This window comes from Mytilus edulis, chromosome 13 (genome assembly GCF_963676685.1).
Source record: "Mytilus edulis chromosome 13, xbMytEdul2.2, whole genome shotgun sequence".
NCBI lineage: Eukaryota > Metazoa > Mollusca > Bivalvia > Mytilida > Mytilidae > Mytilus > Mytilus edulis.
Window position 1 is genome coordinate 5,870,039 of NC_092356.1, and position 16,971 is coordinate 5,887,009.

Here is a 16,971-nt window from a genome sequence, read left to right on the forward strand (position 1 = left end):
GTCATGCATATTGATTGATTGATTAGTTGGTTGATTGATTGGTTGGTTGGTTGGTTGGTTTGTTGGTTGGTTGATTAAACACGTTTGATAGGGTCACTTAGAACAAGGGGAAAAAGACCTCAAGAGACCTTGCATCCCGTATTAAACGCATGACACGGAAACATACATTAAGTGATTGATTGGTTGGTTGGTTGGTTGGTTGGTTGGTTAAACACGTTGGTTAAACATGTTGGTTTAACACGTTGGTTAAACACGTTGGCTGGTTAAACACGTTTGATAGGCTCAATTTAAACAAGCGAAAAAAAACCATCTTGGATCCCGTATTTAACACATGAAACGGAAACATGCATTGATTTATTTATTGGTTGGTTGGTTGGTTGGTTGGTTGGTTAAACACGTTGGTTAAACATGTCGGTTAAACACGTAGTTTAAACACGTTGGCTGGTTAAACACGTTTGATAGGCTCAATTTTAACAAACGAAAAAAAAACCATCTCGGATCCCGTTTTTAACACATGAAACGGAAACATGCATTGATTGATTGATTGGTTGTTTGGTTGGTTGGTTAAACACGTTGGTTAAACACGTTGGTTAAACACATTGGATAGGCTCAAAATTGGATCCCGTATTTAACACATGAAACGGAAACATGCATTGATTGATTGATTGATTGGTTGGTTGGTTAAACACGTTGGTTAAACATGTTGGTTAAATATATTGGTTAAACACCTTGTTTAAACATATTGGTTAAACACCTTGGTTAAACATAATGGTTAAACACGTTGGCTGGTTAAACACGTTGGATAGGCTCAATTTAAACAAGCGAAAAAAAACAACATCTTGGATCCCGTATTTAACACATGAAACGGAAACATGCATTGATTGATTGATTGATTGGTTGGTTGGTTGGTTAAACATGTTGGTTAAACACGTTGGTTAAACACGTTGGCTGGTTAAACACGTTAGATAGGCTCAATTTAAACAAGCGAAAAAAACCATCTTGGATCCCGTATTTAACACATGAAACGCAAACATGCATTGATTGATTGATTGGTTGGTTGGTTGGTTGGTTGGTTGGTAAGTTGGTTAAACACGTTGGTTAAACACGTTGGTTAAACACGTTTGCTGTTTAACACGTTAGATAGGCTCAATTTAAACGAGCGAAAAAAACCATCTTGGATCCCGTATTTAACACATGAAACGGAAACATGCATTGATTGATTGATTGATTGATTGGTTGGGTGGTTGGTTGGTTGGTTGGTTGGTTGGTTGGTTAAACATGTTGGTTAAACACGTTGGTTAAACACGTTGGCTGGTTAAACACGTTAGATAGGCTCAATTTAAACGAGCGAAAAAAAAACATCTTGGATCCCGTATTTAACTCATGAAACGGAAACATGCATTGATTGATTGATTGATTGATTGGTTGGTTGGTTGGTTGGTTGGTTGGTTGGTTGTTGGTTAAACACGTTAGTTAAACATATTTGTTAAACATGTTGGTTAAACACGTTTGATAGGCTCAATTAAAACAAGCGAAAAAAAAGAGACCTTGAATCCCGTATCAAACACATGAAACGGAAACATTGATTGATTGATTGGTTGGTTGGTTGGTTGGTTGGTTGGTTGGTTGATTGATTGGTTGGTTGGTTGGTTGGTTGGTTGGTTGGTTGGTTGGTTGGTTGGTTGGTTGGTTGGTTGGTTGGTTGGTTGGTTGAAATTCAAACACACATAAAACTGTTTAAATAGTGCCAAAACCACATAATTTGATGACCTTGACCTTTGACCTTGTGACCTTCGTCAAGGTCATTGCTCCACAAGGTCATTGCAAAAGACCCTATGGGTCAAGGACCTTTGTTTAAGAGTTTTGCCTAAATATGGCTTTTTAAAAACCATCGATGGGAGTTATGTCCCTTACATGATGGTAAAATCAATATAGTCATAATGTAAAAAAGTTGCCCCTTGAAGTACTTAACATTTTTCACTGCTTAAATTTTCTGTATCTATAACCATTCAAGAATTATAGGGAAATCAAAGACATATGAAAATCTAAAATATGACCTTGACCTTTGACCTTGACCTAATTTTCTAAGTTAGGAATCAGGGGACTCAAATAAAAACATTCCAGGGTTATACGGTTAACGGTTTATGAGTTAAAAAAACATACCGACAAATTTATTCCGTAAAGATAGATAACTCCTATAAAATTTCATCGAATCGCTTCGATCCAAATTAGCCAAAATTTTCTGAGGATGTAACGAACAATTTGTAAAAAGAATTTTGTCGCTATCTTTTTTTGTTACGAAGGAGATGCACACACATGATAAACAGTGAATAGGGAGATAACTCTTACAGAGAAAATTGTTCGTCTTAGCAGGGTGAAATTTAAAAGCGCATAAACTATACGATACAATATGAGAAATATCTAAGCGACATATTGCGAAACAAACATTTATCGCAAGAACAAAAGTTGGCGGAAAAAAAAAAATAATAATAATAATAATCAGAACAAATACAATAAGTCTTTCCACAGAAAAGTGGAAAGACTTAATAATAATCAGAACAAAAACAATAAGTCTTTCCACAGAAAAGTGGAAAGACTTAATAAATATAAAGCAATTGTTTTGAAAACAATTGTTAGGCAGTCTTTCCCCTCTGATGAATGGACAATTGATTTTTTCGATTTATTGATTTGGAAAAAGGGGGCGGGGGGGGGGGGGGGGGGTATTTGTTTGTTTGTTTGTTTTTGTAAAGGGTCTATATTATTTAGTTACCGGAGAAGTTTCATGTTTAGTTTGGAAAGTTTTTCTTTTATTTTAGATACAGCGCGCGCGCAAGATTGAGGAGACATCACGTGACGCGGGTTTATATTAAGAAAAACTTAGTCTTTTTATTTCTCTTTAGGTCGGGACGTTAAACAGACAACATGTATAGAGATGGAATGTACACAATGTAATTTCTTTTGTCATTGTAGGAAATTGACATTTTGATCACAGTTCACAAGCAGTGCATGTTTTGGATTTAATCGATCCGGTGTAACTTTAAAACACATTTATTGATTATTTTCTGATAATGTACATTTTTCAGCACCTGTTTGTAACACAGATTAGTATTTCAATCTCGGAGCGGACATTTTATTGTAGGTTTTTACTGAGATTGACGGACCTAGCAAGCGATTTTTACTGCATTGCCATTTCTTTTTTCTAGGAAAAGTCTTGAGAGATATCTGCAAAAAGTTTTTTTATGAACCTTCAGTACATGTATGCCCTGCTGACTGCAAATTTTCAGGTCGATTGGACTTGTAGTTTCAGAGAATATGTGGATTTTTTTTTCAGAAGAGACGTAAGAACAATAATAAAATAAAAATGTTCTTGAATAATTGAGAGTTTGTTCCTTCAATAAACTGTCATAAATAAACAGTCATGCATATTGATTGATTGATTAGTTGGTTGATTGATTGGTTGGTTGGTTGGTTGGTTTGTTGGTTGGTTGATTAAACACGTTTGATAGGGTCACTTAGAACAAGGGGAAAAAGACCTCAAGAGACCTTGCATCCCGTATTAAACGCATGACACGGAAACATACATTAAGTGATTGATTGGTTGGTTGGTTGGTTGGTTGGTTGGTTAAACACGTTGGTTAAACATGTTGGTTTAACACGTTGGTTAAACACGTTGGCTGGTTAAACACGTTTGATAGGCTCAATTTAAACAAGCGAAAAAAAACCATCTTGGATCCCGTATTTAACACATGAAACGGAAACATGCATTGATTTATTTATTGGTTGGTTGGTTGGTTGGTTGGTTGGTTAAACACGTTGGTTAAACATGTCGGTTAAACACGTAGTTTAAACACGTTGGCTGGTTAAACACGTTTGATAGGCTCAATTTTAACAAACGAAAAAAAAACCATCTCGGATCCCGTTTTTAACACATGAAACGGAAACATGCATTGATTGATTGATTGGTTGTTTGGTTGGTTGGTTAAACACGTTGGTTAAACACGTTGGTTAAACACATTGGATAGGCTCAAAATTGGATCCCGTATTTAACACATGAAACGGAAACATGCATTGATTGATTGATTGATTGGTTGGTTGGTTAAACACGTTGGTTAAACATGTTGGTTAAATATATTGGTTAAACACCTTGTTTAAACATATTGGTTAAACACCTTGGTTAAACATAATGGTTAAACACGTTGGCTGGTTAAACACGTTGGATAGGCTCAATTTAAACAAGCGAAAAAAAACAACATCTTGGATCCCGTATTTAACACATGAAACGGAAACATGCATTGATTGATTGATTGATTGGTTGGTTGGTTGGTTAAACATGTTGGTTAAACACGTTGGTTAAACACGTTGGCTGGTTAAACACGTTAGATAGGCTCAATTTAAACAAGCGAAAAAAACCATCTTGGATCCCGTATTTAACACATGAAACGCAAACATGCATTGATTGATTGATTGGTTGGTTGGTTGGTTGGTTGGTTGGTAAGTTGGTTAAACACGTTGGTTAAACACGTTGGTTAAACACGTTTGCTGTTTAACACGTTAGATAGGCTCAATTTAAACGAGCGAAAAAAACCATCTTGGATCCCGTATTTAACACATGAAACGGAAACATGCATTGATTGATTGATTGATTGATTGGTTGGGTGGTTGGTTGGTTGGTTGGTTGGTTGGTTGGTTAAACATGTTGGTTAAACACGTTGGTTAAACACGTTGGCTGGTTAAACACGTTAGATAGGCTCAATTTAAACGAGCGAAAAAAAAACATCTTGGATCCCGTATTTAACTCATGAAACGGAAACATGCATTGATTGATTGATTGATTGATTGGTTGGTTGGTTGGTTGGTTGGTTGGTTGGTTGTTGGTTAAACACGTTAGTTAAACATATTTGTTAAACATGTTGGTTAAACACGTTTGATAGGCTCAATTAAAACAAGCGAAAAAAAAGAGACCTTGAATCCCGTATCAAACACATGAAACGGAAACATTGATTGATTGATTGGTTGGTTGGTTGGTTGGTTGGTTGGTTGGTTGATTGATTGGTTGGTTGGTTGGTTGGTTGGTTGGTTGGTTGGTTGGTTGGTTGGTTGGTTGGTTGAAATTCAAACACACATAAAACTGTTTAAATAGTGCCAAAACCACATAATTTGATGACCTTGACCTTTGACCTTGTGACCTTCGTCAAGGTCATTGCTCCACAAGGTCATTGCAAAAGACCCTATGGGTCAAGGACCTTTGTTTAAGAGTTTTGCCTAAATATGGCTTTTTAAAAACCATCGATGGGAGTTATGTCCCTTACATGATGGTAAAATCAATATAGTCATAATGTAAAAAAGTTGCCCCTTGAAGTACTTAACATTTTTCACTGCTTAAATTTTCTGTATCTATAACCATTCAAGAATTATAGGGAAATCAAAGACATATGAAAATCTAAAATATGACCTTGACCTTTGACCTTGACCTAATTTTCTAAGTTAGGAATCAGGGGACTCAAATAAAAACATTCCAGGGTTATACGGTTAACGGTTTATGAGTTAAAAAAACATACCGACAAATTTATTCCGTAAAGATAGATAACTCCTATAAAATTTCATCGAATCGCTTCGATCCAAATTAGCCAAAATTTTCTGAGGATGTAACGAACAATTTGTAAAAAGAATTTTGTCGCTATCTTTTTTTGTTACGAAGGAGATGCACACACATGATAAACAGTGAATAGGGAGATAACTCTTACAGAGAAAATTGTTCGTCTTAGCAGGGTGAAATTTAAAAGCGCATAAACTATACGATACAATATGAGAAATATCTAAGCGACATATTGCGAAACAAACATTTATCGCAAGAACAAAAGTTGGCGGAAAAAAAAAAATAATAATAATAATAATCAGAACAAATACAATAAGTCTTTCCACAGAAAAGTGGAAAGACTTAATAATAATCAGAACAAAAACAATAAGTCTTTCCACAGAAAAGTGGAAAGACTTAATAAATATAAAGCAATTGTTTTGAAAACAATTGTTAGGCAGTCTTTCCCCTCTGATGAATGGACAATTGATTTTTTCGATTTATTGATTTGGAAAAAGGGGGCGGGGGGGGGGGGGGGGGGTATTTGTTTGTTTGTTTGTTTTTGTAAAGGGTCTATATTATTTAGTTACCGGAGAAGTTTCATGTTTAGTTTGGAAAGTTTTTCTTTTATTTTAGATACAGCGCGCGCGCAAGATTGAGGAGACATCACGTGACGCGGGTTTATATTAAGAAAAACTTAGTCTTTTTATTTCTCTTTAGGTCGGGACGTTAAACAGACAACATGTATAGAGATGGAATGTACACAATGTAATTTCTTTTGTCATTGTAGGAAATTGACATTTTGATCACAGTTCACAAGCAGTGCATGTTTTGGATTTAATCGATCCGGTGTAACTTTAAAACACATTTATTGATTATTTTCTGATAATGTACATTTTTCAGCACCTGTTTGTAACACAGATTAGTATTTCAATCTCGGAGCGGACATTTTATTGTAGGTTTTTACTGAGATTGACGGACCTAGCAAGCGATTTTTACTGCATTGCCATTTCTTTTTTCTAGGAAAAGTCTTGAGAGATATCTGCAAAAAGTTTTTTTATGAACCTTCAGTACATGTATGCCCTGCTGACTGCAAATTTTCAGGTCGATTGGACTTGTAGTTTCAGAGAATATGTGGATTTTTTTTTCAGAAGAGACGTAAGAACAATAATAAAATAAAAATGTTCTTGAATAATTGAGAGTTTGTTCCTTCAATAAACTGTCATAAATAAACAGTCATGCATATTGATTGATTGATTAGTTGGTTGATTGATTGGTTGGTTGGTTGGTTGGTTTGTTGGTTGGTTGATTAAACACGTTTGATAGGGTCACTTAGAACAAGGGGAAAAAGACCTCAAGAGACCTTGCATCCCGTATTAAACGCATGACACGGAAACATACATTAAGTGATTGATTGGTTGGTTGGTTGGTTGGTTGGTTGGTTAAACACGTTGGTTAAACATGTTGGTTTAACACGTTGGTTAAACACGTTGGCTGGTTAAACACGTTTGATAGGCTCAATTTAAACAAGCGAAAAAAAACCATCTTGGATCCCGTATTTAACACATGAAACGGAAACATGCATTGATTTATTTATTGGTTGGTTGGTTGGTTGGTTGGTTGGTTAAACACGTTGGTTAAACATGTCGGTTAAACACGTAGTTTAAACACGTTGGCTGGTTAAACACGTTTGATAGGCTCAATTTTAACAAACGAAAAAAAAAACCATCTCGGATCCCGTTTTTAACACATGAAACGGAAACATGCATTGATTGATTGATTGGTTGTTTGGTTGGTTGGTTAAACACGTTGGTTAAACACGTTGGTTAAACACATTGGATAGGCTCAAAATTGGATCCCGTATTTAACACATGAAACGGAAACATGCATTGATTGATTGATTGATTGGTTGGTTGGTTAAACACGTTGGTTAAACATGTTGGTTAAATATATTGGTTAAACACCTTGTTTAAACATATTGGTTAAACACCTTGGTTAAACATAATGGTTAAACACGTTGGCTGGTTAAACACGTTGGATAGGCTCAATTTAAACAAGCGAAAAAAAACAACATCTTGGATCCCGTATTTAACACATGAAACGGAAACATGCATTGATTGATTGATTGATTGGTTGGTTGGTTGGTTAAACATGTTGGTTAAACACGTTGGTTAAACACGTTGGCTGGTTAAACACGTTAGATAGGCTCAATTTAAACAAGCGAAAAAAACCATCTTGGATCCCGTATTTAACACATGAAACGCAAACATGCATTGATTGATTGATTGGTTGGTTGGTTGGTTGGTTGGTTGGTAAGTTGGTTAAACACGTTGGTTAAACACGTTGGTTAAACACGTTTGCTGTTTAACACGTTAGATAGGCTCAATTTAAACGAGCGAAAAAAACCATCTTGGATCCCGTATTTAACACATGAAACGGAAACATGCATTGATTGATTGATTGATTGATTGGTTGGGTGGTTGGTTGGTTGGTTGGTTGGTTGGTTGGTTAAACATGTTGGTTAAACACGTTGGTTAAACACGTTGGCTGGTTAAACACGTTAGATAGGCTCAATTTAAACGAGCGAAAAAAAAACATCTTGGATCCCGTATTTAACTCATGAAACGGAAACATGCATTGATTGATTGATTGATTGATTGGTTGGTTGGTTGGTTGGTTGGTTGGTTGGTTGTTGGTTAAACACGTTAGTTAAACATATTTGTTAAACATGTTGGTTAAACACGTTTGATAGGCTCAATTAAAACAAGCGAAAAAAAAGAGACCTTGAATCCCGTATCAAACACATGAAACGGAAACATTGATTGATTGATTGGTTGGTTGGTTGGTTGGTTGGTTGGTTGGTTGGTTGGTTGGTTGGTTGGTTGGTTGGTTGGTTGGTTGAAATTCAAACACACATAAAACTGTTTAAATAGTGCCAAAACCACATAATTTGATGACCTTGACCTTTGACCTTGTGACCTTCGTCAAGGTCATTGCTCCACAAGGTCATTGCAAAAGACCCTATGGGTCAAGGACCTTTGTTTAAGAGTTTTGCCTAAATATGGCTTTTTAAAAACCATCGATGGGAGTTATGTCCCTTACATGATGGTAAAATCAATATAGTCATAATATAAAAAAGTTGCCCCTTGAAGTACTTAACATTTTTCACTGCTTAAATTTTCTGTATCTATAACCATTCAAGAATTATAGGGAAATCAAAGACATATGAAAATCTAAAATATGACCTTGACCTTTGACCTTGACCTAATTTTCTAAGTTAGGAATCAGGGGACTCAAATAAAAACATTCCAGGGTTATACGGTTAACGGTTTATGAGTTAAAAAAACATACCGACAAATTTATTCCGTAAAGATAGATAACTCCTATAAAATTTCATCGAATCGCTTCGATCCAAATTAGCCAAAATTTTCTGAGGATGTAACGAACAATTTGTAAAAAGAATTTTGTCGCTATCTTTTTTTGTTACGAAGGAGATGCACACACATGATAAACAGTGAATAGGGAGATAACTCTTACAGAGAAAATTGTTCGTCTTAGCAGGGTGAAATTTAAAAGCGCATAAACTATACGATACAATATGAGAAATATCTAAGCGACATATTGCGAAACAAACATTTATCGCAAGAACAAAAGTTGGCGGAAAAAAAAAAATAATAATAATAATAATCAGAACAAATACAATAAGTCTTTCCACAGAAAAGTGGAAAGACTTAATAATCAGAAGAAAAACAATAAGTCTTTCCACAGAAAAGTGGAAAGACTTAATAATAATGGTCTATAGGCAGTTTGGAGCGGTGATTTTTTTTTTTAATTTAATTTTGACTTTTTAAAAAAAATGCATTGTAGCAAAGGGGAATAATAATGTGGTCTGAGGCCATGCAGAAACACGAAAATAATTGACTTTAACATAAAGGAAACGACTAATTACGCACTTTGAAAAAAGGGAGAGGGCTTTTGATACCTTTTATGAAATTCTCAGGACATAATATCTTTTATAAAAATTTATCCCACAACAGTATACAAGCTGTATATGCCCGCGATTTCGCGGGTGTGTTCTAGTAATATCTAATGCAGAAATGTTCTGCTTTATTCATTTTAAAATATTTGAATATTGTTTTTGATTAGTTCATTTTTTTTGTAAATCAACATGCTTCAAAAGAAATCTTTTATCAAAAATATATTTGTTGTGTTTGTATGTGCATTTTAATAGGTTGACATCCTTTTAACTCAACATATATGCTGAGCCAATTTTTATAATTGGGATCTTGTTTGTTCTGTTATTAAAGAAGATTGCCAAAACTTACCTTCAATTGAATCAAAGTCTGTCTCATTTTCTATAGTAGTTAAGTCATCCAATATATTTGTAACAAGAAGATAGATAGCATGTGGATTTAAAAACGTTTGATGTGTGGCATAATAGTCTTTCTGACCTGCAAAATCCCAGATACCACATTCTACTAAACTCTCAGATGTCATTTTGTCTTGATCTTTTTGGATTTCTAAAAGAATTTTATCCATTTGTTCGGTAATCTTTTTCTTCATATCGTCAGTCTTTACCAAATATTCGGCTCTTTTTATATCTCTTGACAGAACACTATCATTTTCGTATGTTATGTCAATTTCAGACTTTTCTTCAACGATGGTAACATTGTCTCCTATGTTCACTTTGATTTCACCTGTCAATGAGTGTTCCACTGTATTTGAAATTGGTAAAGCTATACTTAGTTTATCTTTAGTAGGAGATTCATTTTCTTGTTTTCTTCCAAATTTAGGCAACGATTCATTTGAAGTAATTGCTTCTGTTTTGTTGTTTTCTCCTCCACATGGAATTACTTGATCAGAAACTGGTTCGCTTTGCTTTGGTTCATTACGAACAGCCTCTTGTATCCTTCTCATTATTTTATTCCTCTCTGTTTCAACTGTAATACGTTTTTTTGACAATATATAATATGTAACATACTTATGGATTATTTAAAAGGTTTTTTGTGTTTTTAATAGATTGTGTGATGAACATAAATAGATATGAATTGTTTACGCTGCACTCCAAATATTAAAACAAGCGCGAATTGATAGTTTTACACAAAGTTACTGAACTAACAAACTATTTAAAAATGTTGGTCAAATTTATTAAAACTGCCTTGAACCTGTGGAATATTTTGTGTTATGATTTGTCACAAAATCTGCTAATGTTATACTGTCGCAAATTTTTCAATTTTTAATCCCTCAATCATGTCAATGACGATTATTAGGGCTGTCACAATAATGCCTACTAATATTTGAATCATTCACGAGGCATACCAATCTCAAAATGTTACAAAATAACATTGCCCAACGTTTGGTACAATATAAAACAGTATAGGCGTAACTTGTGCCCAGTATTTTGTTAGCAATGTTACATATTGAATCAAATGACTTAAGTCGATTTGGGTTGTTATCTGTAGGTCAATCTAGGTTTGAATGCTGCAATGATTTAAATCATTTGTTTTCCAGCATTTTGCATCATTTGTGCCGGATGATTTGTTTTCCCAGGAACACGTTTATTGATTACAGAAATCTTGATTCGGATGATAACTTCAATAAATATCTTCATTTGTTATTCCTTTATTCAGTCTATTTACTAGGGGTCTGATATTTAATACTAGAGTACTCGGGCATGATACTTGCGAGTACTCGAGTAATCTTGTGAAAAGTTTTAATTTTTGTTTTGATGTGGTATTTTAGTTATTTCCTTCCATTAACACCTATTTATGATATGATCGCTTGCCATCTTAACGAAAGACATACGTATTGTTGCAGAACTCAAGCTGTATGACTAAACAATGTAACTTGATCCTTGTGTGTTTGTATCCCCCCTAGTTTTTTTTTGTGTCAATAGAAAAATGAAGAACGGACCACCGTGTCTATAAAATAACTTATCATAATAGCAATTATTGGTTGCGTGGTCATGACAAATTAGTAATATGCCAATTAAATCATCAATGTGAGAATAAAGTTAGTAGTGGCGTTACGTCCCTTTATATTCCTTATAAGGTAGTAGGGAGGCGGGGCTTATTTCATACAGGGCTAGTAGTCGTTTTACGTCCCTTTATATAAACAAAACGGTACTGAGAAAAAATTGTAAAGGTTTCAACAGACGAAGAAAGTGATGATTCAGATTGACATGAATTCAAAAAACGCAATTTATACCTAACAAGTTGTTATTGTTGGTATCTGTTTTTGTTGGATCCATGGAAGTAGTTTCTTATAATGCTAACAGTATTGAAGACTTGCTCATTTTGATTGGACACTAGTCTAAATTTTACACGTTAAGATAGTCGGTAAGATAAATTCGTTATATAGTGTGCTAGTGACCTAATACGGGCTTCGCTCTCACCCCATATGGAATTTAATGACCCCATATATACCGTATTAGGTCACTAGCATAGTATGTAACTAATAATATTACGGCTTGTCTCATAATTTGTCAACAAAATATCGAACGCCATTTTACCTGTGATACAAATCGATATTAAGTATCAATTTAATAATAACAAAGTTTCAGATAAACATTTATTACATTAAATGTAGATTCGATACCAATCACGATTTCACATTAGTCTTGATGAACAAAACAAGTAATTTAATGGGTTGTGAGTAAATGAATTCATGAACGAGTTTATCCGTCTACTATAAACCGTTACAAATGTAACTAATCAGTTACGTAGGGTTTACCACAATTGATTGTGTTATTGTTCAAAAATAATATTTGACCCACAAAATGTCACGAGTTAGTTGACCGTTATGGAATAACCGTTTCACAGATGATATCGGATAGGTTTATTATGTCGCAACTACAAAACTTTTCCCTTTTCACGAAAGTGACCTGCCGAATCAGACAATTAACCGGATTTGTAATAACATAAGCAACACGACCGGTACCACATGAAGAGCAGAATATGGTTACTTTTCTGCAGCACCTGAGATCACACGCCCAACCCCACGCGTCTGTGGTGAGGTTTGTGTTGCTTAATAAAGGCAACAGTAGTATACCGCTGTTCAAACTCATAAATCCATGGACAAAAAACAAAATCGGGATAATAAACTAAAACTGACGGAAACGCTTACATATAAGAGGAGAACAACGACACAACACTACAATGTAACTAACACACACAGAAACGGACCAAGCATCAGACAAAATCCAACGAGAATAACAAATATAACATCAAAACCAAATACATGAATTTAAGATAGACAAGTACCGTGACACGTCTAATCGCAATGTCAATTTACACTCAAAAATAAGAGAAAACAAACGACGCAACGTTAAATTGTAACACACACAGAAACGAACTATAATATAACAATGGCCATATTCCTGACTTGGTACAGGACATTTTTAAAAGAAAAAAATAGTGGGTTGAACCTGGTTTTGTGGCATGCCAAACCTCGCACTTTAATGGCAATGTTAAATATAACATAGAAATGACAACATAATATTATAGGACTACAATACAAATAAATAGGAAAACGTATTAGACAATGAAACACATGATTAATGAATAACAAAAAGCATCAGGTTTAAAATTTAATACGCCAAAAACGCGCCTCGTCCACACAAGACTCACCAGTGACGCCCAGATATAACAGATCGAAAGCGAAAAAAGTACAAAGTTGTACAGCACTGAAGATCAAAAGTTGAAAAAGGTTGTGTCAAATACGGCTAAGTTTGTATGCTTGGGATAAGAACATCCTGATTATTTAGAACAATTAATGCTATTGCAAACAGTAAATGTTATCAAATGAATATAACAGATATGCATAATGAAACTGAAGTATTAACTCATTACATAAAACAAACACGAATACATAATGAATGACCAACACAGAATAGACACACCCGACTCAGTCCAGGCCTCAACGCAGTAAATTATGAAAATTACGTCACATACGACGGTGAAAATGCATTAAAAATTACGTCACATACGATGGTGAAAAGGCATTAAAAATTGGAACATATGAAATTTCTGAAACTGCAGAAAAATTACGTCACATATGAAAAACTACATCTCAAAAGTAAGATAGAATTAGGATTGATTAAAGATTAAAATAGAACTAAATACTGATATTGCATTCAAACACAGTGCATATTGCAATACTTATTAATAGCAATTAACTATAATATGTATATGTGCAGTTTGTTATGAATCCAACTTTAAACTTAAATTATCGTACAGATTATGTTGACCAAAATTAAATCTAATAAATGACGGCGGTGATTAATTTTTGTTTCCATAACACATAAATATAATAGAAAAGACGTCAACACATTTGACAAAATCCGATGAGAATTACAAATATAACATTTAACATTTCAACTAAATACATGAGTATGGGATAGACAAGTACCGTAACACGTCTTATAGTAATGCGAATTCACAATCATCAAAACAGTCACAATCGGGAATAAGTCACGTTTGGTAATTAAAAGCTTAGACGACATAATGACAAACCACAATCTACCATGTGGTAAAAATGTCCTTAGCTAGTTTGGTTAAACACACATCGTATGGAGCCACCAAATCGTGATGGTGTCCATAAAATTTACGGAGTGTCAATTTTAATCTGTCCTCCTCATAACTTTGTTGGAGAAGTTTCTGCGTAAGTAGCACACTCCTGTATATGAAGTCCGTATAGTGTGAACAAGCACGTGAATAACGTATCAATTGTGATATGTAAACACCATACGAAGGTGCAGATGGTATGTTACTGCTGAGAAATGGGAAATTGATTATTGGGAAGTTGAAATCGTCCCGTTTGTCATAGATTTTCATGTGAAGTCGTCCATCTACGTCAATATTGAGGAAAAGATCAAGGTATGAAGCATTCCTTCTAGTATCAGTAGTATCCTTAATTTCAAGTTCACTGGGATATATGAGATGTAAGTATTGGCTGAAGTATGGGTTATTCAATGATAGAACATCATCAATATATCGGAAAGTAAAATTAAAGAATTTCGCAAGGTGCTTTTTCTTTTTGTCTTTTAGAAGGTTTTGAATGAACTCTGCTTCATACGAGTACAAAAACAAATCAGCCAGCAGGGGTGCACAATTAGTACACATTGGAATACCGATTGTCTGTTGAAATATAAATCCTCCAAACTCAACAAATATATTGTCGATCAAAAAGTCCAGCATTTTGATAATATCATCTTCAGTATATTTTCTGGAAGATTCAGAATGATTCTTCACAAAATATGAATTATTGTAATCCAAAACAAGAAATTTGTATCTACGATTCCCATTTTTATAGAAAAAGCTCTGTTTTATGAGATGGTGAAGTCGATCTTTCAACTGAGCATGGGGAATAGTAGTATATAGCGTAGAAAAATCAAAAGTTTTTATGTTGCTGCAAAATTGCAAAGATTGTGATCGAAGTTTAAGCAGTAGGTTTTTGGAATTTTCGAGAATCCACATCTGGTTAACACCACTGGTAGAATATATCTCCTCACAATATTTTTGAAGCCCATCTTTAACTGTAGAAAGAATAGTAGTAAGTACTTTAGAAAGATGTTTAGTCGAACATTTTGAAGAACCAGCTATGTATCGTTCTTTATATGGAGTTTTGTGTAGTTTAGGTATTCAGTATAATGAGGACAAGTTTTCTTCGTTTTCTTTGATGTTGATACCAAAAGAAGGACGGACAGATTTATGATTTTGTAAAATTTCGTCCTTGGTAAATGATGTCTTTAGTTTCCTATGTTGTGTCTTCTGTATTTTATTTGTCTGTTTGTCTTTTTTTATTTTTAGCCATAACGTTGTTAGTTTCATTTCAATCTATAAGTTTGACTGTCCCTCTGGTATCTTTCTTGTATCTTTATAGATAAACCTAAGCCTTAGATATAACACACAGAGGTCTCAGATTAGACGTATTTATGTTGTGAAAAAATATTATTTTCTTAGTAATACAAATAGTGGAAGATATTAGCAATCAAAATCAATGGAATTGTGTAAATGATGATACAAGCATGAAAATTAGCACGTACAGTAGCATCATTATTATATACTTTTTAGGAAAAAACTGCTAGCCATAAGAACATTTAATTTTTTCAAGATGGCCACCATCTTTTCCAAAATGGCTGTTTTTTCCAGATTGAAATACTTCTTTTTCTGGAAAACGTTTTCTTTGACCTTCTTTGAGTAAAGAATATTATCAGGTTTGGTGTATAGCTTCATTACTTGTGAGGTATATACTAGAAATAAATATTTGACATGCTCTGGGTTTGCGCATGCGTGAAAATGTTACAAAATTCACACACAAGCATTTGAACTATCTATCACATGCTTAGAGCTTTGAATTTTTAATGATGTTATGAATTTGTTTGATAACATTTTTTAAGGTTATGATACACATGCGTATTTCGTGCATGCGCAAACTATTTATAAACAAAGAACGAATTACACGCACTACAAGGGCACACTGATGGAGATCGTAGTTCAGCTATCAGATGAGGATTTGAATTTCTTAAAAACATATTTGTCGTCATTAAGCATTTGACGGATAAGGTGAAAATAGTGGTTAACTTTCTAACATCAATTATAGCTGCAGATAAACCCTTTTGTATTGGCAAAGCAATTTCAGTTAGAATGTCCAGATTTGTACGGACAACTTAAGAGTTTCGTCATGTTTGGTGGATTGTACATTAAAATGGCTTGTTTTAAAATTCTGTGTGATACATTGCGTGATAGTGGATGGACATGTGCCCTCACTGAAGCCGATATTGCAACACCTAGAATGGCAGATGCTTTTCGTGTATTTTCAAATGTAATTTGGAATAGACACGCGGATCAGATAACTACATGTGTTTTGCTTGAATTGATAATTCCAGCCCTTATGAAAGCGTAAACACAGAATATATAGTTCATGACTCTGTGAATCCAATTAAGTGATCAACGGGTTTAAGGAAAGAGAGTCATATCGACCACACTTTAACTTCTGGCGTTGAATTATGAATTAAGAACTTCGAGTGCCTTCGGTAGAACGCTCATTTCACCTGTCATATATCGTACTTTAAAACTGTCCATATCAAGCATGATACCAATCTTGGTCTTGATCGTGTAAATAATGCTTGATGGCTTCCCTTCACGAATATCACCCACAGGTGGGAATGAAATTTGCAAATGGTCATTTTAACTGTACAATAAGACCAGCAAGTTGATTTCCTATAATACAATTGATCAGACACAAACACAGAAAAATAAGTCGTGAACGGCGATGTTAGTACCATACGTGAAATCGGTAGACTGGTAGATGAATTTGAAAGATTAAGTGGTTTTAGTCATTCTACAACAGATGAACGACGTCATAAAGGATTTCTTCGCAAAACTTAAAAGTCT

At 34.4% G+C, this 16,971-nt stretch overlaps 1 protein-coding gene across 1 annotated transcript in view; it reads right to left on the bottom strand.

Annotated features, from left to right (window-relative positions):
* The window catches only part of LOC139501636 (uncharacterized), a 108,756-nt gene that overhangs the window by 61,190 nt on the left and 30,595 nt on the right, over window positions 1-16,971 (bottom strand). The window contains exon 10 of the mRNA XM_071290763.1: window positions 9,901-10,515. Within this exon, the coding sequence (XP_071146864.1) occupies window positions 9,901-10,515 (615 nt within the window). The remainder of the gene's footprint in view (window positions 1-9,900; window positions 10,516-16,971) is intronic.